The sequence below is a fragment of the Peromyscus maniculatus genome, chromosome 6, assembly GCF_049852395.1.
Source record: "Peromyscus maniculatus bairdii isolate BWxNUB_F1_BW_parent chromosome 6, HU_Pman_BW_mat_3.1, whole genome shotgun sequence".
NCBI lineage: Eukaryota > Metazoa > Chordata > Mammalia > Rodentia > Cricetidae > Peromyscus > Peromyscus maniculatus.
In genome coordinates this window covers 8,298,331-8,324,215 of record NC_134857.1, presented here as the reverse complement: position 1 = coordinate 8,324,215, position 25,885 = coordinate 8,298,331, and the positions used below count along the sequence as shown (strand labels likewise).

Genomic DNA, 25,885 nt, shown 5'->3' with positions numbered 1-25,885 from the left:
GGAGGATTGCCACGAGTTTGAGGCCTACCTGGGCTACTAAGCAAGTACCAGGCAAGCCAAAACCACATAGCAAGATCCTGTCCAAAAATATTTACATTTATAAGGTCTAGGAAGGACTGTGATGACTAGCATGTGTTTTAATTGAACCAATCTGCCATCATCAATTTCAAGTTATATGTATATTAGGTTTGAGTTTTATATTAGCTACTTAGGTGTGCAGAATATTCTTGAATAGGCCAAGACAGTCTGATTTCGGCCTCCAATAGCACCATTGGTGCTTATTTCCAGGAAGCAAGTCTCGTGAATGCTAATCGTTCTTGTAAAAGTTTTCATTGCAGTGACCATCCCTTCAGTGATAGCTTACAAGGGTTTTAGTAGCTTAGAGGTTCCACACTAGCAAATGGGCAGCAAACGGTGTTGCTGCAAAGGAATAAAACCCACCTTGCATTTTGGTTACAACTTGAAAGAATTCCTGCAAATATCCCTGAGGGCTCTCCTTAATGAATAGCTCAGAGAATGTTATTGAAAATGTTGCTTCTGATGTTCTTTCATTTGTAGTAGGCAGCAACAATAGCAGTTCTGACAAGCCTCCACAAACCTGTAAAGCTGAGCCCTTCCGAGCTGTCTGTTTTCTCCCCATATGTCAGATTCCTAATCAAAGCTGGCTTGTACTGGCGGTGCCTATAAAACTCTCTGGTCTCCAAGGAACTGAGAAGCCTCAAAAACTGAAGAGGAACCAGACAGTAGGGCCTCTTTCCACTTCCTCGTCTGGATATCTCATCACTTTGGCTCTGGCTGCATTATTTAGGTGACAAACAGGGACTGAGGTTCCCATTATCAATCCCAGGTACATGTTCAGGATCAGGATCTTGTCACCTCTGTATGGTCACGGGCCCCATTTGGTTTCTTTGACCCACTATCTTGTTTTTAAGTGTGAGTCATGACCCCATACAGAAACATGTGTGCAATGTAGAAGGAATAACCCAAGTATTTATTATCACGAGCTCCCCATTAACCACCACAAAGGAAACAAAATGACTCTCTTTCCTTTTCCCCCAAAATACCCTTCCTTCCCCTCGCAGTAACCACAGGCTCTGCTCCCTCCTGGATAACCACCACCGGAGCTATTATGGCATCTGCCTCTGTGTTTTTCTTTGTGGCTTTTATCACCTAAGCACATATCGTAAACATTGTCTTACTTTCCTTAAAGTTACACCTGTGTATATTCAGAATCACAGAGAATGTTTCTATCTGTCTGGCTTCCTTCACAGAGCACAGTGACTGGCGTCATTCCACTGGGGTGAGATTCATTCATTTCCATTTCACTTGGGATGTCGGCTTAGGTTTTCACTCTACAGTTGATAGACATTGAGTTTTCTACAGCTCAAGGCTATCGTAAATAGCTCTGCCATAGACGTTCTTGTATATAACTCTCCGTGCCTAAGGCACAGCCCACACACTCTGTCATGTGTAAATCTGAAGGTGAACTACCTGGGTCATAACCTGACATATGTATATCTTAGATCTTACTAAATAAGGACAGGGCTTTCCCAATGTGCCTTTATCACGAAAGCTCCTCACAGCCCTGTTGGGAGGATTCATAGCATTTCAAATGCTCATCGTGACTTCACAGCTAATGCAATGAGGTCTCCTTCTGGTTTGGATGGCTTTTCAAGTGTCTGTCATTTGAATATCCTCTTTCCTTCAGTCCCCCGGGTGGTTCACTTTTTGTATTTCTTGTCGGAGTTGTTTAAAGATATAGACAAGGTGGCATGTGCCGATAGTTCCGGCTACTCCAAAGACTGAGGTGAGAGGATCTTTTGAACCCAGGAGTTCAAGACCAGCCTGGGCCATACAGTAAGAAACTGACTCAAATGACAGGAGTTATGTGTCTGCCTCTTCCTCCCTCTCTGCACCATCTTCATATGGAAGACATTTCCAGTTTTACTGTGACCATGCCTTGTCATAGTAAAGGCATTTCAATTTTGTTTAGTACTTCTGTTGTTCTGTTTATTAAGTTCTTGTTTAACCTAGTCATTTCTCTTAACTAAGCATTACTTTTTTTCTTCCCCATGCACTGTCTTCCTGAAATTGATCTTTATGTTGGGGTCAAGTTCGTGGGTCTCTTTATTTTTGTTTTTTGTTTTTAGGTGTTTGTGTAAGATCAGCAGCTGGCTCAGTCTATTTTGTGAAAGACTGCCCTTCTTCACTGGGTCCCTCGCAGGACCCACTTCCTCTTCCTGGAAACTAATCTGCTCCTACAATGTCCATGTTTAGCCCGGAGACTGCTGTGGCAGTTCTGAGCCCATTTATGTGTTATTATTACCATTCTGTGTTTACCTAGACTTCGGCACAGAGGAGGAAGTTGTGTGCAGTGAATCTGAATGTCCATGAGCCCACAACTCTGCATTTCTTTTGTGTCCGGTCTTTCATTCTGCTCTTCCATCTGCAGCCGTTCCCCACAGCCTGGAAAACAACCTCTCCTTAGAAGGATGTGAGAGCAGCGTCTGGTTCAGAGAATTTCCTCAGTTTGTGTTTTCCTGAAGCCTTTCTGTCTAGCTTTGCTTCCTGAAGGATGCATTCATTGAGCGCACGGCTCTAGGTCGGCCTTTCCTCTGTTCCATTGTCTCCTGATGAGCAGCGATGCTGTTCATCACTCAGCCCTGTTTCACTGCTGCATCTGGGAGGCAATCTCGCCTGTTTAAAGATCATTTCCTGTGGTTTTCTAGTTTATCACACACCCAAGTAGGAAGTTAGCCTTATTCAGACTTCTAAGCATTCAGAGAGTTCTTCCCCTTCCTGTTGTACTTTGTGTTGCAGAAAGTTCCCAGGCTATCTCATTAAGCACTGTGTCCTCTCTTCCTCTGACCCTCTTCCCTTCTGGGACTCCTGTTGGCTAGATGCTGGCTTCCTCACCATGTCTGGTCTCTTTCTCCCTTTCTCTTTTCTCTCATTTCCCCTCACATCACTTCATTCTGGATTTATACCCTTTGGCAATTCTTTTCTCAAGTCTAAAAAGTTTAACTGTCACTCTCATCCACTAAATTCTGAGCTTTTCTTATTGTATTTTCATTTTTTCTATGCTAAGAATTTTGTTCAATTACTTTATTAATACTGCCATTCTAATGTAAACTTATTTTTCCCATAAATGTGTGAACTTCTACAAAATATACTGAATAACTATAAGTAATAACTTGAAATGTATTTTATCATATAAATTTAGAAACAGCGATATTGCTCACTTACAGTGAATGATTTTTGCATTTATTGGACATACATGACAAAAAATTGCAGAAAGTCTTTGATGAATTGTAGATCATGAAGTAAAAAGTATATGCTTATCTTCTAACAGGAGGGACAAGTATCAAGTAAATTCTTCCACAAATAATACATAAAACATACACAACATTTGATGTTTTGATATCACATGGGAAATGCAACCATTATCAATAACTATAATAGTAATAATTAAAACAAGCTAATATTTATCAAATGGCAATTCTAAACTTGGAGTGGTACTAAGCACCATACATGGACAATTCATTTAACTTAATACTTCTGATACTTATTAAGGCATATAAAATGTCTACACAAAGAGATGAAAACATAAATATTCCTTCTTTTATCAGACACCACAATGAAACCTTAAGACAACTTGTTGTCATTGTTACTGCTCCTATTATTTGCTCTCTGCATCACTCAGAGCTCAACTATTTCCTGTCAAATGCAAGTTCCATATTCATACTGTTTTTTGTCTTCCAAATTAAATTTGATAAGTAACTATAGAAAAGAAATAAAAAAATTACAGTTGAGATTTGTACATTTTCTTCTTGAAGTTCAGCATACTATTTTTCAGTGTTTTGTTTTGTTGTTTCTCTGTTTTGGGCTTTTGGCTTACATTGGATTATCTTCCCCCTAGCCTTGGTTTTCTTCCTCCCATTAATGTACCTCTTCTTTCTCTTCTCAATTTTTCTCTTCATCTCCATGTTTTCATCCTCAGTTTTCATTTCCTCCTTTGTTAAAAATCTTTTACTGCAAAGAGCATCCATGTTCCCAATAAGGCATTTGGAAATTGAGTCTACTATCAAAATGATTACAACACATAGCACAAAACATTCCATTCTCAGTAAAAGTGGAGAAATAAGCACAATGAATCACACACAAGTGAGCAGGGCACCTCCCAAGATGGATCCCAAAGTTGGTAAACTGTGGCTTGGTCACTGATCTGCATTACACCCAGCTCCCAGTCTGGTAGCAGTCATGAGGCAATGGAAATGGCAAGCGAGAAGAACCCCACGCCAAAACTGAGGAGCCTCTTCACCATGTGCTTGACCGTGGGTGGCTTCAAGGGCTTAGGCCAAACTGCTTTGCCGTCTTCTTCAGTATATCCGGTTGCTTGCTGCTTTGCCCTGGTGAAAAGTGCACAGGAAAAGTGCTGCATGTCTAATATTTCCAGTTCTTGAGCATGTAGTAACAGCACAAGCAGCTTTGTAGGAATTGTTCCAAACAAGCTGAATATGATGAGAACAGTCGCTGATGCAAGTGTCATTTTAGAAATCATAATTTTTCCTTCTTGGCACCAACTTCCAATAGTTATACTTGCAGTAAATTCATTTTCAGGAGCAACCCACATATTTTCACCAATACCGTTAAATGAAGGATGGGATGCATGTACTTTATCTAAATGAGTGTTACGCTGATATACACATTTCCCCTCATGCTCTAGTAGTTGTGATACAGCTACATCCCAAGTTCACTGATAAAGTCTACTCCTCTTTGCCAGGATTCAAACCAGAGAGCTCATCAGAAGTCACAGCTCTCTGAGCCACAGATTCTATATATCCCTAGCGTCAAGAGATGCAAGTGAGCACACGCACCACAGACAGACAAACAGACCTTCACGGTCCTCTTACTGTATTTTCAATTCTAGAATTCTCGTTTGGATCTTCTTTGGTCATTTCTAGCTTCTTACAATATTCTAATTCTTTCCTTGGAATGCTTGTGATTATTTGAAAGCCTGTCTTGATCACTTTAACAGCTCCAGCCCCATGGGCATGTTCTACTTCTGGTATTTATGTTATCTTACCTTATCTGAGCAGTTTATTACTTTTCAGAAAACATGCTTTCAAAGTTATATATATATGGGTACAGTGGGGTGTATGCATAGGTATGTAGTATGGACAGAAGCCAGAAAAGGGTATTGGATCCCTTGAAGCTTGAGTTATGTGAGCCATCCTACTCAAGTCCCAGGAACCAAACTCAGGTTTTTGCAAAGGCAGTAGATCACTAAATGACTGAGCCATCTCCCCAGCCTCTTCAAAGTTCTTCATAAAATCTCTTTCAGCCTGGGTTGATGTCATTTTTTTCTAGTGTTTCCATTTGCTTCTGCCAGGTGTTTGTGGACACCAGTCCTCAACATCACGACCTTGTAACTGCTTAAACTGAGGCAGTCAAACCTCAAACTGCAGTCAGAGCATTGCTCCCAGAAGCATCCATTCAGAGCCCTTGCTCACAGAGAAGAGAGGGTTTAAATGATAGTTTTTGGCCACAGCACTTCTGGGCTCTCAAAAATACCACACAAGCACTGAGGCTTTCAGGCCCCAGCCACAGTTAGCAGATTCACTGCACGAGGCACTGAACACTATGGATGGACTTCCCTGACCCAGCTCTTCATCATCTGCATGGGCAGCCTCTGTTTTTAGTCAGCAATACAGTTCTGAGAAAATAGTCATCTCCAGACCATTTCTGTTCAAGGTGAGGAGTATTCCAGATACCCCTGGTAAAGGAGAAAATAAAAATACCCTCAGTGTCAGAGAAGGAGTTGGGATTGTATGGGGGGGTGTAGCTTGAGTTTTCCAGCCTTACCCACAGTCAGGACAAATCTTTGTCACCCACCAGTCCCACAGCCGCTCAGACCCAACCAAGTAGTAAACACAGAGACTTATATTGCTTACAAACTGTATGGCCGTGGCAGGCTTCTTGCTAACTATTTTTATATCTTAAATTAATCCATTTCTTTAAATCTATACCTTGCCACGTGGCTGGTGGCTTACCGGCGTCTTTACATGCTGCTTGTTCTGGTGGTGGCTGCAGTGTCTCTCTTCAGCCTTCCGCTTCCCAGAACTCTCCTCTCTCCTTGTCCCACCTACTTCCTGCCTGGCCACTGGCCAATCAGTGTTTTATTTATTGACCAATCAGAGCAATTTGACATACAGACCATCCCACAGCAGGGGGGAAGGGGAGTGTCAAGGTCATGACAGGGGAACCCATAGAGACAGCTGACCAGAGCTCATGGGAGCTCACGGACTCCTGCACCAACAGCTAGGGAGCCTACATGGGACTGACCTAGGCCCTCTGTGTGTGTAACAGTCGTGTAGCTTGGTCTGTTTTGGGGGCTCCTAACAATGGGATCAGGACCCATTTCTGGCACTTGAGCTGGCTTTTGGGAACCTATACCCGATGCTGGGTTGCCTCACCCGGCCTTGATGCAGGGGGAGGAGCTTGGTCCTGCCTCAGCTCTTGATGTGCCAGGCTTTGTTGATGCCCATGGGAGGCCTGCCCTTTCTGAAAGAAGACTGAAGAGGAAGAGTGGATGGTGGGGGAGGGGTAGAGAAAAGGTAGAGGGGAGGGAATGGGAGGGGAGGAGGGAGGGGATTTGGATGTAAAATAGATGAAAAATTTTAATTAATAATAATAATAAATACCCTCAGGGTCGACATCACGTTCCTGTTACTTCCCCCAACCTCACAAGAGCAATTGGCAGCCCCAGGCACTAAGAAATGGCCATGCTTCCCTTGAGGTTCTAGCTACTACCATGGGTGCTGGAACTTGGACAACAGGAGACAAGAGGGATCAACTGAGCTGTCTGCATCTTTGTGGGAAAACATTCAAAAGATTTGATTTTACATTTTCAGCTTCTCCCTTTTCTTTCTTTAGTCTTTAAACCCGGCTCACAGCCTCTTGACAGTAGGCAAGCTCAAGCTGCTGAACTGGAGAAGTTGGCACGTTCTCATGGAGCTCTTAGTTGACTGATGGCCTCTGGGAGCTGTGAGTGACTTAGGGGACTCGGCCTTCCTCAGCCACTGGCCACTAGGCTGTCACTAGAATGACAAACAGTGGTTGAGTATTAATTCAGCATGGTTTGGGGCCTTTGCTTCCCTGGGCCGCCAGACTGTCACTGGAGCCATAAACAGCTGCTGAATATTAATTCACCATGGCTGTCGATTTCCAGCAGTTCTGGTCTCCTCTGGGAATTAAACTTCTTGCTAAACACCAGTGACGCTCAACACATACTTATTTAAAGGTGAATTTAAAATGAAATTTGTAGTGAAATAAAAGACTGTATCCATTTTGATGCATGCTGATAAATATATATGTAATAGGTATGATAAATACAAATATGTGTTATATTTATTCACAGCCATCATGAGGAAAATGGTTGCTTCCAATGGGGCATTCCATTAATTAGCCATAATTCACAACTCCAAATTCAGCATTGCTTCTCATTCTGTTGCCCATTCCAAAGCATTATGGGTCTCCTATTTCAGAGACTAACATGTCTTAGACCAGAGCTCCTCAACTTGGGTGCTCTTGGCATTGTGGTCATGACCCAGGGACCTGCCCTCTGCTGCCAGATGCTTGGTGGTGTCCCCAGCCTCTTTCTACCATGTGACTAGCATCCTCATCCAATCAAATTGTGACAACTAGACATGTTTCCAGATAGCGGCAGGCACAGGTGGCTTCACATTGGCATGCTGTAAGATCCTTGTGGTGTCTTTAGCACAGTACTGGCAGGCAAAGAAGACAGAAGACAGAACTGAAGCACTAAATGGAAACCAGTGTTAACTAAGTTCTCACCCTGTAGAACATGACCACTACTATACTAACATATATAAAAAATTACCTTGCTTACTCCTGCTCCTAAGATACTCACAGCCCAATTTTATCAAGAACTCACCATGTGCTGGGCACTGCAGTGTCTGGTACTTTGCATAAACTAGGTCCTTTAGCTGCAGCAGCAATCCCCTGTGCACCACACCATCCTCATTCCCACTTCATAATACTGAAGCTGAGTGCAGAAAGTGGATTTCCCCAAAGCCATGCGCTCACCAAGTGGGTAGGTATGAATTAAAATCTAAGACACTTTACTTTATTTTGCTGTGTCCTGAGGAGAAACCCTTCACCGTGTGCTCTTGAGAAAGCACAGATGACTCGTGGCTCAGTCAAGTGCTCACTGCACAAGCATGGGGACCTGGCTTGGGTCCCCAGAACCCGGCTAAGAAGTAGGACACAGTGTCGTGCATCTGGGATACCAGCACTGGGAGAAAAAGATGGAGTTCACTGGCCAGCCAGCCTACTTTGTAAATTCTAGGCCAGTGAGAGACTGTATTTCAGAAATACAGTAGATGGCTCCCAAGGAAAGACATCCGGGGACATCTTGTCTCCACACACACACATTTGTGTAGTCAGACTTTCTTTGGACTGCCAACTCCCACATAATGACATGGAGACTTTTTATTGGTTATGAAAACTTGGCCTTAGCTTAGCCTTGTTCCCAACTAGCTCGTAAAACTTAAATTAACCCATTTATATTAATCTACATTCTGCCATGTGACTGGTTACCTCTCTTCCGTACTATACATCAGACTTATTCCACATCTTGCTAGTGACTCTCCACCTCTGTGATTCTTACCCCAAGCTCCTCTCTCCCTGGACGTCCTGCCTACCCTCTCCTAGCTATCAGCCATTCTTCCTGTTCTGCTGGCACCGGCTCTGCCACAGCTACCAAATGTAGTTTGTAACTAAGTCTCTATGTTCTGTTTACCAATAAAGACTCAGAAGTCAGATGTTGGGGTGAAAACCTGCTAGATCAAAGAGGCCAAGAAGCTAGCACTGACCTTCTTTGTTGGCCAGAGACCAAAAGAGAACATCTTTCCAGCCATCCCAAAACAAAAAGGCTGTGAAACTCCAAGTCCTTTCTACTCCTTCCTGTGCATCTCTGTCAATATTCCTGGCTCCTCAGTGAGTATTTGGATTTCATTAAACATCTAACTTCTTCTTGAAATATGATAGCTCCTTTCTTATAAAAGAGCAAATAAAACCCGAGACTTCCTTGAAGTCCCAAGGAACTGATGGTGCCTCCCTCATCAATGCAAGAAAGCAGAGGCTGACGGTGAGGTTATTCAGCCAGATCCTGCGTCTGCTGCTGGCCCCATCTTTCATCTCTAGGATGACTGCCTGTCACTCTGCTTCACATGTGCCTCGTGAAGCATGTCTAGAAACCCAACAGGTGGTTTTTTTTTTTAATTTCCTGTCTATCATAAGAATAAAAATAACTCTGTTGACATAGAAGGTCCTGGAATTGATGGGAAGGCAAGGTAAATTCAGTTGTGTTCCGAAGAGTTGAAGAGAAGATGTGATTGATGTGTCTCCATTGACCACATAAAGGAAGAAGCATCCTGAAGATGCTGAAGACCAAGTTTCCACAACGAGGAGAGGAAGGGTCATGCCGTGGATGATCTCTGTGATTTTCTTTAGTAATGGGAAGTTTCTGCCCTTCAAGGAATCAAAGGGGCTAGGGAAAGAAGCCAGTTTTATTGGCAAAACTCTGGGTTAAGAAGAGACCATTAAAGGTTGGTGAGATGGCTCAGTGACTAAAAACACTGACTCCTCCTCCAGAGGTCCTGAGTTCAATTCTCAGCACCATATAGCCATTTGAATTCCAATGCCCCCTTCTGGTGTGTAGTGTACATGCAGACAAAATCATCCCCACGCATAAATAAATAAATCTTAAGAAAAAAAAAAAGAGGTGGGGAGAGAAGCTACTGGTAAACCAGCTCTTAATGATTTACCCATAGATCAGTACATCTCTCATTCCTCATCAGTGTTCAGCCCTAAATGGGATATCTTTATCACAGCCCATCCTCCAAAGGCTCAGGGATCTCTATGGAAGAGGAAGTAGAATGATTGTAAGAGGCAGAGGTGGTGGATGACTCCAAGGAAACTCTTTCCTGGATACAACAAGACAGTTGCACACAGGAATTTACAGCAGTTGTAACAACAGGCATAAGACCTGGTCAAGCTCCAACCAGACAAGATCCCAACATAGAGTCAGGCAGTAGATCACAAAGTCCCATCCCCAGCTGAAGAGCTGCTGGTAATTTATAGCTGCCAAGACAGGGAGAGTTAGTTTTCTTTAAGGGTGTGGCTCTAATAGGTTGACCATCCAAGAGTATATACCCAGCACTAACTGGACTTAATTTTTTTTAAATGAGGGCATTGAAAACTCCATGCACTTCAGATGCAAAGGCCCCTGAGCCAGAACTCACCTGAAAGCTTCCTCCCTGAGGACTAACTTCCCTGGTACCAGAAAGTACCGCACAAGCTTCCAAAGGAGAGAAGAATCAACCCAACTATGAACCACAGCAACGACTAGCATGGCATGATAACCCTAAAAGTGCGGTAGCAGCCCACAGCCTTGGTGATAACCAAAAGTTCTCTAAATGGATTTAAGATCCACACAACAAGAACAAAACCATTCCTGGCACTGGAAACTTAGCCAACTACCCAGGGCTAGTGACGGCATGGAGCATAACATATAACTACATTCTAAATATTTGTCCTTGAACCCACAGATAAGTGTGTTCCTCATCTCTCATCATGGAAACTTCCCTTTGCAACAGGTGGAGACCATTACAGAAAAACCATAGTCAATCAAAATGCAGAGTTGTGAATCCCAGTCCCAATGGAGACATCTATAAAACAATTTCTGCATCTAAGGCTCAGAGGAGGGGCAGGAAGATTGTAAGAGTCAGATCAGGGAGTCTTCTTTGAGATTGTGTCTCCTAGGAATCTCAAAATCTGCATCCATAAGTCTCACCAACACAACTGTCCAAAGATGAGCTGACTGAGGACACCAAGATACGTGCTAGCATGGATGGTGAAAGACTATGGGGCCTCAGCCTTAAACAAAAAACTACAGGTAATTAAGGAATGCTGAGAATGAGAGAAATATTCTTCCCCAGGTTAAGAGTACACCAATTGGTCATCCCAAGTGATCAGCTCTGAAAACATACATACAAGTGACATTACACAGATCGAGTAGGTTTGTTTAGGAATACATACGTATATACACATACATATATGCATGAAGCAATATTAATGAAAAAGAGACCATAAATTTGAAGGAGAGCAAGGAGGGGTATATGGAGGGCTTGGTGGGAAATGCTGAAATTATATTATAATCTCAAAAAATAAAAAAGTAATTAAAAAAGATGAGGACTCAAAGTTAGATGGGTATTGTATGGGGAATGGATCTGAGAGGAGCTGGAGGATGGGAGCAAATATGATAAAAATGTAATGCATAAAATCTCAAAATATAAAATTTAAATGAAATGAAAAAAAATGAGGGACTGTCAAGGGTGGGAAGACAGCTCAGTCAGGAAAGCACTTGCCATCAAGGCATGAGGACTTGAATTCAGATTCCCCAGGATACATAAAAGTGATACATCTGTATTACCAGTGCTAAGGAAGTGGAGACAGGAGAAACTCTGTGAGTTCCAGGTTCAGTGAGAGACCCTGTCTCAAAACAATGTGGAAAATGATTCCGAAAGATGTACAACATCAACCTTTGGCCTCCAGATACAAGGATCCACATATGTGGGTACAAACTAACACATACACAAATACATGCACACACACACACACACACACACACACCACAAAGGAGACTTCTCAGTTATCTGATGATTTGCAATCTCGAAATTCCATACATCCTCGTGGTAACAGATTTACATACTTTGATCACTACCTAAATATATTGTTTATAAAATAGCTAATTTCTTTCTGTTTTTTGTCATTCATAGTTTAAAAGTTAAATCTTCCCAGTCCCATATCCACTAAATAAAAGAATTACCTAAAAATGATGGTATCTTTATCTTTTTGATCACATTATAACTTCCAAATTAAGTGTAGATTATGATAGTCAAATATTATTTACTGAACTGCATTTTGTGTATTGTAGACCACTCACATAAAATTACCCCACAAATACATGATGAAGGCGCGTGATAATTAAATCATCGCTCCATGCTACATCCACTTCTGTAACATACACCTGGCTATAGCACAATCACTAAATCTTTGTTTTGAATCCATACTCAATTCACACGACTAAAACTGGAGCAAACACCTACATCCTAAGGTAGAATTTGGCTCAGTGCAGATCTTCGAAGGCAATAAGGCGAGCTGACCCTGTAAGAAGCCCATGGCTGGTTATCCAACCCTCTTTAGAGCTTTTGTAACTCAGTATGTGGCACTGGATTAAAGACTTTAGAAGAGCGTGTAGGAAAATGTGGTATTCTAGTAGGAATATGTGCTAATAAAAATTTATGGGGGCCTTATGCATATTCATCATCTAATTCTGAAAGATAGCTGCCGGGAAGTCTCGATTAACCTCATTACGGAGATGAAATTGGTTCTGAGGGCCACGTGCTTCTAGTAACCGGATCCCATAAACTCAAGTCAGGAACTTATTATACGACCTCATTCATTCATTATCATAAGGGATCTGTCAATAATAAAAAGAAACGGACAACTGACATATGGTAGAGTTTTCATGGACAGAAACAGGAAGTGGCAGATAGCCAGGTCAGGAGGGCTCAGAGCACCCCAGACCCTCACCACTAGCATTTGCGTGTTGCCTTGATGTGTGCCCCTGGCACAGAGTGAGTGTGAGCGTGTATGAGTGTAGCCAGGCCACTGCACACCTCTCAGGCCCTGTCTGCTTTAAACTTTAATAAGGAGCTCCTGTATTACAACCTTGCCAGATGGCCTCAGAGGTACTTTATATCTTGTTTTGTTTGGAAGAATCTTACCTAGTGACAGAATTATTACCATTTGCATGACAGATGTTTCTTTAAAAAAAAAATGTAAGTTGAATTGATTCACCATAGCAGAAGAAAATAGAGGAAAAACTCCATTTTTAATAGAATGCCATTTTTATTGAGATCATTTTAGTAACTCAGTTCTGTTAGCCACGGAAAGGGCTTCCGTAAAGTGAACACAAAAACGTACCAAGACCCAACGCCTTGATAACCCAGACTGGCTCTGCCTGAATTCGTCTACAGATGGTTTATCTGTGTTTGCTTTGCTTTGTTGTTGTTAAAATTATTTGCTTCAAGAAACATTTCTAAAAATACTAAAGACATGATCCGTATGTGCAGCTTTAACATGAACAAAAGAGTCACATGAGAGCCTGAAAGTTATCATCCAGCTGGCCAAAAATTTAGCACACGAAGCCCAGACCCATTGTCGCACTGAATTATAACTTTCTCTGAAGAGGCTTTCAGCCTTCTTCCCCACCCCAGTGCCAGGCTGAGTCCAGCACTCTGCTGAGTTCACACTTGTGAGTGGATGGGCATTGACTCAGAGCTGGTCACATTTTAAAGTCTATCGATAGTCTCTGCTAAAGAGCATCATGGTAAGTATGATGAGAGGTGTGCCCAACCTTATAACATTGTGACATGGGGCTGACATCTACAAAGTTCATACATGAGACACAGACAATCAAGCTAAAAAAAAAAAAAAAAACAAAAAAACAAAAAAAAAAAAAAAAACATGTGTACTTGCATGTACATGCACACGCTCAGTGTTTTGAGTCAATTTATAATGTCTTGGGCTACATTCATACTATCCGTGGCCCCATGTCAAACACATGCTCATCTTCTATTCTTAACTAATCAGAGAAACTTTTGCTCTTTGGAGTCTAATAACCCCGTGGTTACAGCTACACAAGTTTCTGGTGCTGCCGATAAGTCAGAGGGAAATTATTCCAGGAAGCTCCACTAGCTGAAACTTAATTCATTTCTTTTATGTTTTCCCCCTGTGAGGTTTACAGATGTAAATCTCTCCAAGATTCCAGGATGCTGCTCCAAATCTCGTATCAATACACACGTAATACCCACAAGCTTCTTTTTTTTTTTTTTTTTTTTTTGGTTTTTCGAGACAGGGTTTCTCTGTGCAGCTTTGCGCCTTTCCTGGAGCTCACTTGGTAGCCCAGGTTGGCCTCGAACTCACAGAGATCCGCCTGCCTCTGCCTCCCGAGTGCTGGGATTAAAGGCGTGCACCACCATTGCCCGGCCTACCCACAAGCTTCTTATGAACGTGTGGAAAGAGAAAAAGAGGGAGAGACAGAAAACAAGAGATCTAGGAGAGATGAGCTGATCAAAACCAGGCTCAGGTCTCAGGTCAAAGAGTGCACTCTGCTGCCGTCCTGCTCTCTGTTCCTGTGGCTGACAGGAAAGGGTGCCTCGGCATGCTGAGTCTCTTCTGCTCCTCACAAGCTCTGTTCAGCCTCTCTGAATTTTCCAAGGTCCACCAAAGGTGTAGCTGGCTTTTGTTTGTTTGCTTTGTTTTGCTTTGTTTTATTTTGTTTTGTTTGATAACAGTAACAAGATGCCCAAGGTAGTTTGGTTGAACAACATGCAGTTAAATCTGTATTCATAAATCACTCTTTTCTACTGACGTGTGTTAATGATTTTCCCTTTGTTGTGACAAAAGGCCCTACGGAAGCCACTTAAGGAGGGCGGGTTTACAGCCTGGGTTGTCTTGATCACATTTTGAGGAGACAAACACCTTCTATTCAGGACAGAGGGAAGAAGGGGCTTGTCACATTGTATCCACAGTCAGTAAGCACAAAGAGTTGGACAGTTGTATTCAGCTTAAATTCTTTTTTTTATTCAGTCTGGCACCCAAGCCAAGGGTCAGGTGCCACCTACATTCCATGTGGTTACTACCTCCTGAGTTAGACCTTTCTGGAAATACTATCATAGACCCACCCACGGGTGTGTTTCCATGATGATTCTAAGTCCAATCAAATCGACAAGATTAACCATCACAATATGTTATAGTAATATATTATATTATGTGGGCAGACAGAACTCAGGAAGGTTTGCACTCTGAGCCCCTGGACAAGTGTGTTTGAGAGGAGATAATTAAGACCAACCACTTTTAGCTACAGCAAAAAGTACTGCTTACTTTTTCTACATACGTGACGAGATTGTTACAGCAAACCAACACATTCATAATTAGATATTGATCAACAGCTAAGTAATTCATAGGTGAGTTACTGAGGAAAACTTGGTCTAGGAGCGCCAACCACTACTTTAATCAGTGTGCGACCTCTCTGACCTTGGGAGGCATTGGTTTGAATGTATCAACGTGAACCGCCATGTTTGCCTCACAGGTAAAGTTAGGTTGGCTGCTGTCATCTTCGTGTTCCCCTTAGTGACAGTCCGTCTTGCTCTTCACAGTGCTCCTATATTCCTAAGTGTGGAAACAACTTTGAAGAGTCCATGTCCCTGGTGAGCGTCGTCATGGAAAACTTCAGGAGACACCAACACTTCCCCTGCTATTCTGACCCGGAAGGAAACCAGAAGAGTGTCATCCTGACCAAACTCTACAGCTCCAATGTGCTGTTCCATTCTCTCTTCTGGCCGACTTGTATGATGGCTGGGGGCGTGGCAATTGTTGCCATGGTGAAACTCACTCAGTACCTCTCCCTGCTCTGTGAGAGGATCCAACGGATCAATAGATAAAAGAAAAAAAATCATGGATAAGATATTTTTCTTTAAAGCTCAAATACTGTTTTCTTTCATTCTTCACCAAAGAACCTTAAGTTTTTAATGTGCAGTCTGTTATGGGTTCCTTAACGTATTATTCTAAGTAGAGCAATAATGCAAATGCTGTCCTATATGCAAACATGATGTCCTTATTGTTCAGGAGAATTAACTGTTCTTTGTCAGTTGGTTGCTTCACTATCTTGTTTTGATGCTGGAACTAGTCCAGTCCTCTTTCCACCAGGACAGGGCTCAGCTGCTCATTGCTAAGTCTTGTGGGGAAATGGAGGCACTGTCCACGTGACAAGGTCTGCACTCTGAGTTTCCAGACCTCTTGAAGACCAGATTTTTCTTCATTTGTTGTTTACTAAAGCTACAGCCAAAAACATGTTTTTCTTTTCTTATTCTGCATTGAGCCCTGTAGCAAGTGATGGGGTGGTTTCCTGACTAAAGGGTGTTAAGCTTTTCGTTTGTCTGTTTTCTATTTTTACATATTGCTGTAATGAAGAGAGGAGGCCAGCTACTTTTCTTTCATTCCTTTTTATTCACAACCTCAGATTTTTAAAATGATCTCCAGGTCAATAATGTCTTCCAAACAGAGCCCTCTCCATCTATGACCCTGCTACTGTGTGGGAGACGAAGCTGGTGAGTTCATTCCCAGTGAACTGACTGGATGTTGGTAGGTATTCCATCGCAATGTGGGACAGTCTAGGCTGCAAGGACACGTATGTGACATCCTAACTCCATTTCCACTGGACGGTTAGAGGCAAACATTAATATGCTAAAGACTGATGGATTCGTTGCAATGGGTGAGTCTGTTACAACAAATTATCATGTTGGACTATTACTCTGTGGGAATTTATGTTTCAGTGAATGAATGTGTAGTCTCTCCTGAAAAAAATGTTGCCTGTTGGAGTTTAAAAGCTATGTATGCAGAATCTTTGTCTCCTCTACATATTTTATTTTTCTATTCACGATTCCCTTTTGGTTGTTATATTTTATATGCAGAATAGACCTTTTTCCTAACACACATTTGAATCGAATAACAGGTTTAAAGGAAGCCTTTCTTCACGTTGATGTTTACTCATTCTATTTGCTGGGGGGATGAGGGGTTGGTTTTAAATAAAGACATTCCATCTTTTATTTAATATCAATATCTAAAGGAGAAGACAAACATCTCTCTTTCTCATCTATATTTAAGTACCCTTTTGTAACATAGTATTGATGTTTTTTAGGTAATTGCAAAATTTTACAAGTCATTTGTGGATTGAATGGTGAAACCAATGAGGAAGCAGAATGTTGTGATTCATAGTCTGACTTTTCATAAGCAAATAAATGCCTAGGGTGTAATCAGGACTTCAAATGTGTAAGGAAAATGTTTTAAGACCCACTCGATCACAAGATTTGAATACTTTTTACATTCAGCACACACATGCCTGTGGCAGTCCAAACAATTCTGATCTACTATACTTGAAGATATTTTAAGAGACTGTAAAGAAAATCCCTTTTTCTGACACTTAAACAATACATGTAATGTTGTAAACATTTGGAAAACACACACAGAAAATTACTTATTTCTATCCTTTCTTTAAAATGTATTTATCAAGATGGGAGAGGAATCTTAGGGATGATGGGGCTGAAGTTTGTAATCTTAAATGTTTCCTAGGCTTCCCTTCAAGTGATCCAAAGGTGAAACAGATATGATAACATTATGACATGTATTATTTTTATCTTCCTTAGATTGTTTTCACTAAAAGTTCCCAACTGAGGCCTGGGGCTGTATTTCAAAAGTAAAGTGTTTGCATCACATGCATGATACTCTAGGGTCAATCCCCAATACTGAAGAAAAGAGGAAAACATCCCAACTGTTGGTTAGCTAAGAATGCAGAAAACTTTTTTAAAAAGGGGGGAAGGGGCATCAAAAGATGTTAACTAGGACCTTCTTGGATGTCAATCTAGCAACAATACCTTTAAACTACCTTAGATGAGAACACAACTGGATGTTTGCTATCAAAGAGGAAGACCCAGAACTATAGTGATATTTTATTTGTACTAAAATGTGATTTGTATGTTAATAAATAAAGTTGCCCAGGGGTCAGAGCTATTAGAGCCATAGCAAAAGCTGGGTGGTGGTGGTGCACGCCTTTAATCCCAGCACTTGGTAGGCAGATCTAGGTAGATCTCTGTGTAGTCAAGGATACAGCCAGCATTGGAGACACACGCCTTTAATCTCAATACCAACCATGGAAGACCTGGAGGTCTGTACAGACAGGCAGTGACGAGGCAGTCATGTGGTTGGGTTTACAACCAATGAGAAAGCAGAATAGAAAGTCTATATAAAGACAAAAACACAGGAAGTAGGTCTCTGAAGAGGCTAGCTACAGCAGATGGGTAAGGCTCTTAGCTCTGATCTCTTGGGAAACTTTATTTATTAACATACAAATCACATTTTAGTACAAATAAAATATCAGAACAAATAACATGTTAGATGCCTTGCATGTGTTAACTAATTTGCTCTTCACAACGTCTCTATTGAAGACCGTCATTAATTACCTCAGCCTACAGATGTTAAATCACCTCCCTCAAAATTATCGTTATTGTGAAAAGCAAAGAAAAGGCCCACCTGGTAGTTTTCCAATTATGGAAGTCACTACTGTGGCTTTGACATCTTTTCAATTGACCCCGAGGAATTCTGAGGTCTAGAAGGGATCATAGAAATGACAAAGAAAGAGAACTGAATGGGAAGACTTTGATCAAAAGATGGTGAGGAGGGGGCTACTAAGAAAGTCAGTTACCTTCTTGGCTGTGTGTAGATGTCAGACATCAGATAAATATAGAAGTCCTTTGTAACACTAGCATTCTAAGGGCCAGTGAGTTGGCTCAGCAGGGAAAACCACTTGCCAGCCAGCCTGAAGACCTGGGTTCAATACCTGGGACCCACATGCTGGAAGGAAAGAAATCTACTTGACAAGTTGTTCTCTGACCTATACACATGACCATCATAACACACACATTTGTGCACACACAAAATAAATAAAAACATAATAAGACTAGAATTTCATGCTATGTGTGTGTAAAGAAGACCAACGCTGACCTTCAGGGGACATTCTGATGCTCAAATAGAATCTATGCATATTAATCTATGGTTTAAGAGAAGAACAATCTCCCTCCCTCTGATACTCCCAGTAAGCCACTTGTCTCTTTAGGACCTAGAGCCTTATTCACACTGGCAGCAGCAGACCACGGGCTCCACATTACTTAAAGAGAATGATTTCCCCAAATGCTACAAATGTCTATGTGTCCAAATCACTTTCATTATCCAATTGGCACATCCCATCTAAAACTTTATTGATTTCAGATTGCCTGAGTTGCAATTGTATTAAAACCCAGGAATGATAAATGTATCAATGACTGCTTGCAAATAGCTATAATAAAAAGATATGGTTTCATGGAAAGCTACCAGCAAAGTACCCGCTGATGCTAATGTGTGGGCATCGTAAATACCTCTATGCAGGCTGGTGACAGCCAGAGCTTCAGCACACTGTCCTTCCCGTTGCTGCAAATGGCCAAAGAATACTTACACATGACATTTATAAAACAAACGCTGTTTCCACAGTGTTGTGCTATAAACAGCTCACTACATTCCTGGGGGTAAAACATGTTGAGTGTAATTGTTATGTTGACGTTAACAGAGAGAAAAGTGAGATGAACAATTGACTGAAGTGAGTTTAGACAATAACTTTAACTCCAAGTATAGTTACAATGCTCTGTCCCCGACATAAACACTGAACTAAACAATGTTCAAGAAGGTCGGGTAACTCTCACTGTCCTCCTAAGAAAGAAGGCATGATTAAAAGTCGAATGCTGTTCCTTTTCTTAAACTCTTGGGGTTTTGTTTTAGATTTATTTATTTTTATTTCATGCATATGGATGTTTATCTTGCATGTGTATCTGTGCACCTTATGTGTACCTGGTACCCTCGGAGGTAAGAGGAAGGAGTCAGATCCCCTGAGACTGGATTACAGATGATTATGAGCTGTCATGTGGGTGCTGGGAATTGAACGTGGGTCCTCTGGAAGAGCAGCCAGTGCTGTTAACTGCTGAGCCTTCTCTGAGACCCCCTTTCTTTCTCAACTCATTTCCCATTTCCTCTTGTCTAGGAAGTCGGCCAGAACAGTCTTACAATTCTGCCATAACCCTTCCAATATGTACACCACATGGAACTTTGGCTTGAATGGTCTTGCTTCGGGATTCTTCTGAAAAAAAAAGTGTCAGTGTGGCAGGAGAGTATCAGGCACCACATGGTGCACATATATATGCAAAGCTAAACAACCATATACATAAAATTAAAAATAAATAGGTCTTTAAAAGCAAATTCAATTTTATCAGAACTCATGCTAACACATGACTCCCTTCCTAGCATCCTTGATGAGAGCTGTCCAGTGACAAGGATAGCCACTGTATTGGCTACTACAGTGAAATACTTCAAGATAGGGTACTTGTGCAAAAAGGTTTACTGAGTGCATAGTTTTGGATGCTCCAGATTGGAGGACTTTTTGCTTCGGGCCATTGGTGAGAACCCTAGATGGCAGTGTCAGGATAACATGTGTGGCCACCTATGAGCCAGGAATCACAGAAAGAGACTTGGTCTCACAGTCCCTTTGAAGGCATGCCCTTGATGACCTAAGGGCTCTCCATTAGAATCCATAGCACTTCCCAGTGCTTCTCCTCTGGATGGATCCAAACCATGACAGTTACCACCTGAAATACAGTTGCTTGTAAGAAAGGTCATCAGCTAATGCTAGAAATTTGCCTCCTGGGAACATATACTAAAACTACAAAATAAACCCAGTCCTCCCACTATTGACTTACTTTACTAGTGTGGTTTTATTGAAAAATGATGAAAGGATTGTGAATGCACAATTTTTATCAGTTTGGAATGAAAGTCAACAGAAATATGTCTATCCAGTGAGGGTTATTGGCATAAGTGGAAACTTGTGCAGGTAGCATGAACAATATAGGTTTCAAATAGTCGGAGGTAGATCCATAATAACCTAATGTTCATGGGTGAAATCATGGGTGAGCCAGCTAAATAAGACATCTTGTGAATTCTAGTCCTGAACCACCTGTCAAGTAGATTTGATCTTCTAGAAGATAATACCTTCTGAAAATCTACAGTGTTCTTATTCGGCCCTCTGACAGCCAGAGGGAAATCACTGAAGGGCACAGAACAGCTCCTAGCAAAACTTTCCTATGGCTGCCTTGCATTTGCCTTGGCTAAGGCATCGGTCTCTGAGGAAACTGTCAAGAAACTGTCAAGCTGCAGATTCCAGGTGTGGCTAGACATTCCATGCACATAGAAAGAGGAATTTTTCTCTCATATAATATAATTTATTAGTTGGGCTTTGAAAACTATTCTTTAATTTAGTCTAATGTGATTCCCCTCATCCCTTAAAAACTACATTATGACTTGTCAATATAGCTACAAAAGGACCATGAAGAAGGCTTCAATGGCCTTTACACAAGTCCATCAACAGATAGCAATATCTGAAATTTCTTCAAGTAGTCCTCCTTCTTCCTCTCCCTCTCCCTCTCTCCCTCTCCCCTCCCTCTCTCCCTTTCCACCTCACTCTCTCTCCCCCCTTCCTCTCCCCCTCCCCCTTCCTCTCCCCCTCCCCCTTCCTGTCCCTCTCCCCCTCCCCCTCCCTCTCCCTCTCCCCTTACCTCTCTGTGTCCCTCCATTATTCTTCTCTGGGTTGCAACCTTATTCTCCATGGTTATCAGCAAAGATAATTTGTGGTTCTTGTTCATATAATCTGTCTGTTTTTAGTCACAGAAGTAAAACTCAGCACTAATAACAGACCTCAAAAAAAAGCATGTCATCTTTTGAGCATGTGTCTACTACTAGGATAGCCAATATAGGGTGGTGAACATTTACTGTCCAGACTGCAGAGCCCAGCATGGCCACCTCTGTAATCATAGGCGCAAGGCATGTGGTTGAAGTTGTGCTAGATGAGAGTTAACTCATTCTCTAAAGAAAAGTCAGTATGTAGTGGTTGGGTGTGTGGGTCAATTGATAGAGTACTTCCCCAGCATGCACAAAGACTTGGGTTCCATATATTGGGTGTGGGTCTGTACATCTGCAATCCCAGCACTCAGAAGATAAAGACAGGGAGATCCAGTTCAGGCCATTCTCAGCCATACAGCAAGTTTGAGGTCAGCCTGGGACACATGAGACTATGTCTCAAACTTTAAAAAGAAAACCTAGTGTGTGGTAAATACCTGCTCTGTGGTAAAGAACAGAAAAAGGAAGAAAGGATGCTGGGCAAGTAAGATCAGCAGATGTCTACTGCAGGCAGGTGGAATAAACAGTACCAAATGCTTCTTCCAGCATTTCCCCTGAAGGAAAGAGTTTCTACACTGAAGACAAGAACAAGTGTTGCTGAGAAAGAAAGTGGGGAGGAGCAGGTGCTCAAAATGCTCTCTGCAACATGCATATCACTTCCTCAATTTTCTCATGCAATTCCAAAAGGGAAGAATTGTTTCTGGTTTTCACTAAATGCAGAGGTATTGGGTTTTGTTGAAAACAAGATGCTCACATAGAGAAAAATAGATGGTCTGCTGTTGACACAATAAGAACTGATAGGAAACAGAAACAAGGTTAAAAGAAGATCAATAATGTCTGTGGAAAGGGTATTGGGAACGCTTATTGACAAATACTGACATTCATCAGACACTGAGGACCTGACTTACTTCTCCTAGAAGGCTTACCTTCTGGGGGCCTGGAATGGCTATTTGGCCTGCCAAAGATACAGTGGCTCCCACTGCATGCTTACCTTGGAGTAAATTAATGTGAGAATCCCATGAATAGGTGAGGTGGGGAAGGGGTGTGTGAAGGGGTGAGGTAGGTAAGGAGTGTGTGAAGGGGTGAGGTAGGTAAGGAGTGTGTGAAGGGGTGAGGTAGGTAAGGAGTGTGTGAAGGGGTGAGGTAGGTAAGGGGTGTGTGAAGGGGTGAGGTAGGTAAGGGGCATGTGAAGGGGTGAGGTGGGTAAGGGGCATGTGAAGGGATGAGGTAGATAAGGGGCGTGTGAAGGGGTGAGGTAGGGAAGGAACCTGTGAAGAGGTGAGGTAAGAACTATGGAAGGAAGAGACTTCTCCCAGCTCGTAGATTTTTACACATCAGAACATCTAACAAGTCACTTTTCCTTGGACATCTATTGTCACAGTGAAATCAGGAGGAAGCCTTGCCTTCTGCAGCCTCACCTATCTACAACACCATGGTTAGATGAGCACCCAAACTGCTCTATGATGCCCTTTACTGATTCTTTGGGAGGATCATGTCATGCACCCCAATTCTGCTCCCCTTCCACTTCCCCCACACCCTTCCCTCACCCCTGCAGCACCTCCTTTACAAAACAAAACAAAACAAAGCAAACAAACAAAGAAAAACAAGAACAAAAAAACCAAAACAACAAAAAAGACTCTTCCCTTCTCCTTCTCTCCTGCCTCTCCATCTCTTAATCCATCTGCCGGCATTCGGAGCCTCAGTGTGTCATATAGTATACCCTTTACTAGCAAATTTCATTGCAATGACTCATCACTCTGGTTCAAGGCCTCTGGCTTCTGGTACAGCATCATCACAGGATCTTCCCTGGGACTCCTAGTGGATATCCCACAGCCACCCCAAGTCTTCCATAGATCCAGCCCCTTCACAAGCTCCAGCAGGTCCTAGATGGGGTAGATATTAGGGTGGGCCAACCCAAGGCCTTGCTGTGGGCCTGGGTGGTAGCTGAGCTGGTTAAGGGTCAGCTCCCCTACCCCCATGCCCTCAGGGTCAGTTCACCCTGCTGAGATGAGGGATGGAACCATCTCTTCTGAGTGCAGGGGCCAACTCTCTTGCTGCAGCATCCTGTGAGAGGAAAAGCCAGATTTCCCTGGGCCAGTGAAGGGCAGGGCTGGCTCAACATGGTCCTGTGATTTCAACTCTCATGGTTCCTAAGGCCCCTTGAGGTGACATGGGCCACAGACATCAATATGGACCCCAGCTGCAACTGGACCATAGACCCAGACATGGCCCTCAGCAGCAGCTTGGGCATGGACAACATTCTGGCTCTGGGTGGAAGCACCAGCCACTCAGATTGGGATGGTTGTGGGGACAGCATGGCCCCAGATACCACCAAGGCCTCAGGTTGTGGTCCAAACCCTATGTGACCTTTGGTGACAATACAGGACTCAGACTTCAGCACAGACCCCAGCTGCAGTAGGACATTTTGTTGTTGTTGTCTTAAACAAATCTTTTGTTTGTGTTTTTATGTGTGTTGGTGTTTTTCATGGATGTTGGATCCCTTGGAACTGGAGTTATAGACAGTTGTGAGTTGCCATGTGGCTGCTGGCAGTTGAACCCTGGTCCTATGGAAGAGCAGGCAGTGCTCTTAACCACTGAGCTGTCTCTCCGGGCCCTAATACCCTTGATTTTTACCTGTCCTAACTCAGCATCTTCCAGTCAGTCACCCTGTCATTCAAATTTTAGCAGTTCCTTCCAGACAGCTGCTCTGCCAGAATGAGCTCCTCCTGGTGAGCCAACAGGCCTTCCCTGCCCATCCTGGAGCACGGCATAAGCCTCATCCTGCAGCCATTAACAGTGTGTGTCGGGCTGGAGAGATGGCTCAGCCATTAAAGGCTAGGCTCACAACAGTGTGTGTCATTAACCAAGAAAAGCCAGCTGTGACAGCTGACACCCAGATGTACTGAGAAGTCAGGGAGTTCAAACACAACACTCAAGATGCAGGTAGCCAAATCTGCCCATCCCTTTCCAACAGTAGCCAGGTGCAGAACTCACTGCCAATGCTGGGCTCGGATTCATCTCTAGGAAACTATAACCCTCTCAGAACATTCAGCCTTGAATGCAGCTGTCTGGGTTTGGCTAGTGCAAGAAGAGCGCTCTTCCCTTTGCGGCTTTGCTGCCTTTGAAGATGCCAATCTGGGTGGCTGACTGAACAACTCTTTGAGCGCTAACAACCATCAGGCTAGCCCATGGGCATCCAAGGCTGTTTAGAAGATCTGAGTGTGACCAGGAAGCCGCAAGTCCAAATCCTCCCACTGAAAACCAGTGACTTTTCCTTTTAAGAAGGAATTGATTAATTGACCTACAAGAAACTGCCAGCATTTGCCACTAAACTCAGTTTGGAAAAACTTCATCAAGAACTGAAGCCCAGGAGCTATTTGGAAAACCAGCACCAGCATGGAATCTTACCTCTGACTGCAGTTTCGGCCAAGAGCCCTACACTGCAGCCATGGAGTCGTTCGGTTTGACTGCCCTGCGGGCGGAAATCAAGAAGCCAAACCTACCATTTGCTGGCATCAAGAGACACTTCAAATTTCATTCCGTGGGGGACGCAGGCTTTGTTAAGGGAGGCTTACACACCAAGAAGAGCTGGTGACACTTGTTTCTGCAAATGACTTGGACAGTGGCATGCACTTCAGGTGCCACCAGTCATCCCACACCTCTCCTCCAGCCATTCCAAGCAAACGTCACTCTCAGGGTTCCAAATCCCCACACCCTCCGAATGTTTGCATCCCTGCTTTCTCCAGGGCACCGCCGCTCCGCTCCGCTCTCCATCCACCCTGTGCTCTCTCATTCATTTGTGCTTCAAATCTCATCCCCAACCTAGTCTGCTCCAGAGGAAATGCCCAACACTCCCAGCCCCCATCTGCCTGCCCATCTTCTATGCGTCTATAATCCTGTCACATCCCTCCAAAAGAAATATTTATCAAGCCAGGCTGAGTGGCACAGACCCCAAAAATTCAGCTTCTGAAGAGGCTGAGGCAGCAGGATTGCAGGTTCAAGACCAGCCTGAGCAACTTTGAGTGAGGCCCCCTCTCAAAGCGGAAAAGTACAAAAGGGCCGGGGATGAAACTTAGTGGTCGAGCATGCACAAGCTCCTGTGTTCAATCCCCAGGAAGGAAGGAAGGGAGGGAGGGAGGGAGGGAGGGAGGGAGGGAGGGAGGGAGGGAGGGAGGGAGGAAGGAAGGAAAAGGAAAAGGAAAGAAAATAAAGAAAGGGAATTGGGAAGAGAAGTAGGGAGGGAGGAAGGGAGAGAAAGAGGAAAGAAGAAGTCGGACGGTGGTGGCGCATGCCTTTGATCCCAGCACTTGGGAGGCAGAGGCAGGTGGATCTCTGTGAGTTCGAGGCCAGCTTGGGCTACCAAGTGAGTCCCAGGAAAGGCGCAAAAGCTACACAGAGAAACCCTGTCTCGAAAAATTAAAAA

The 25,885-nt window shown here is 43.0% G+C and overlaps 1 protein-coding gene across 1 annotated transcript in view; it reads left to right on the top strand.

Moving 5' to 3' along the window:
- Kcnmb2 (potassium calcium-activated channel subfamily M regulatory beta subunit 2) overlaps positions 1–16,973 on the top strand; it is a 288,187-nt gene extending 271,214 nt beyond the window's left edge. Inside the window, exon 5 of the mRNA XM_006971141.4 lies at positions 15,312–16,973. Coding sequence (XP_006971203.1) covers positions 15,312–15,596 — 285 coding nt within the window. The 3' untranslated portion in view covers positions 15,597–16,973. The remainder of the gene's footprint in view (positions 1–15,311) is intronic.
- The last annotated feature ends 8,912 nt before the right edge of the window (positions 16,974–25,885 follow it).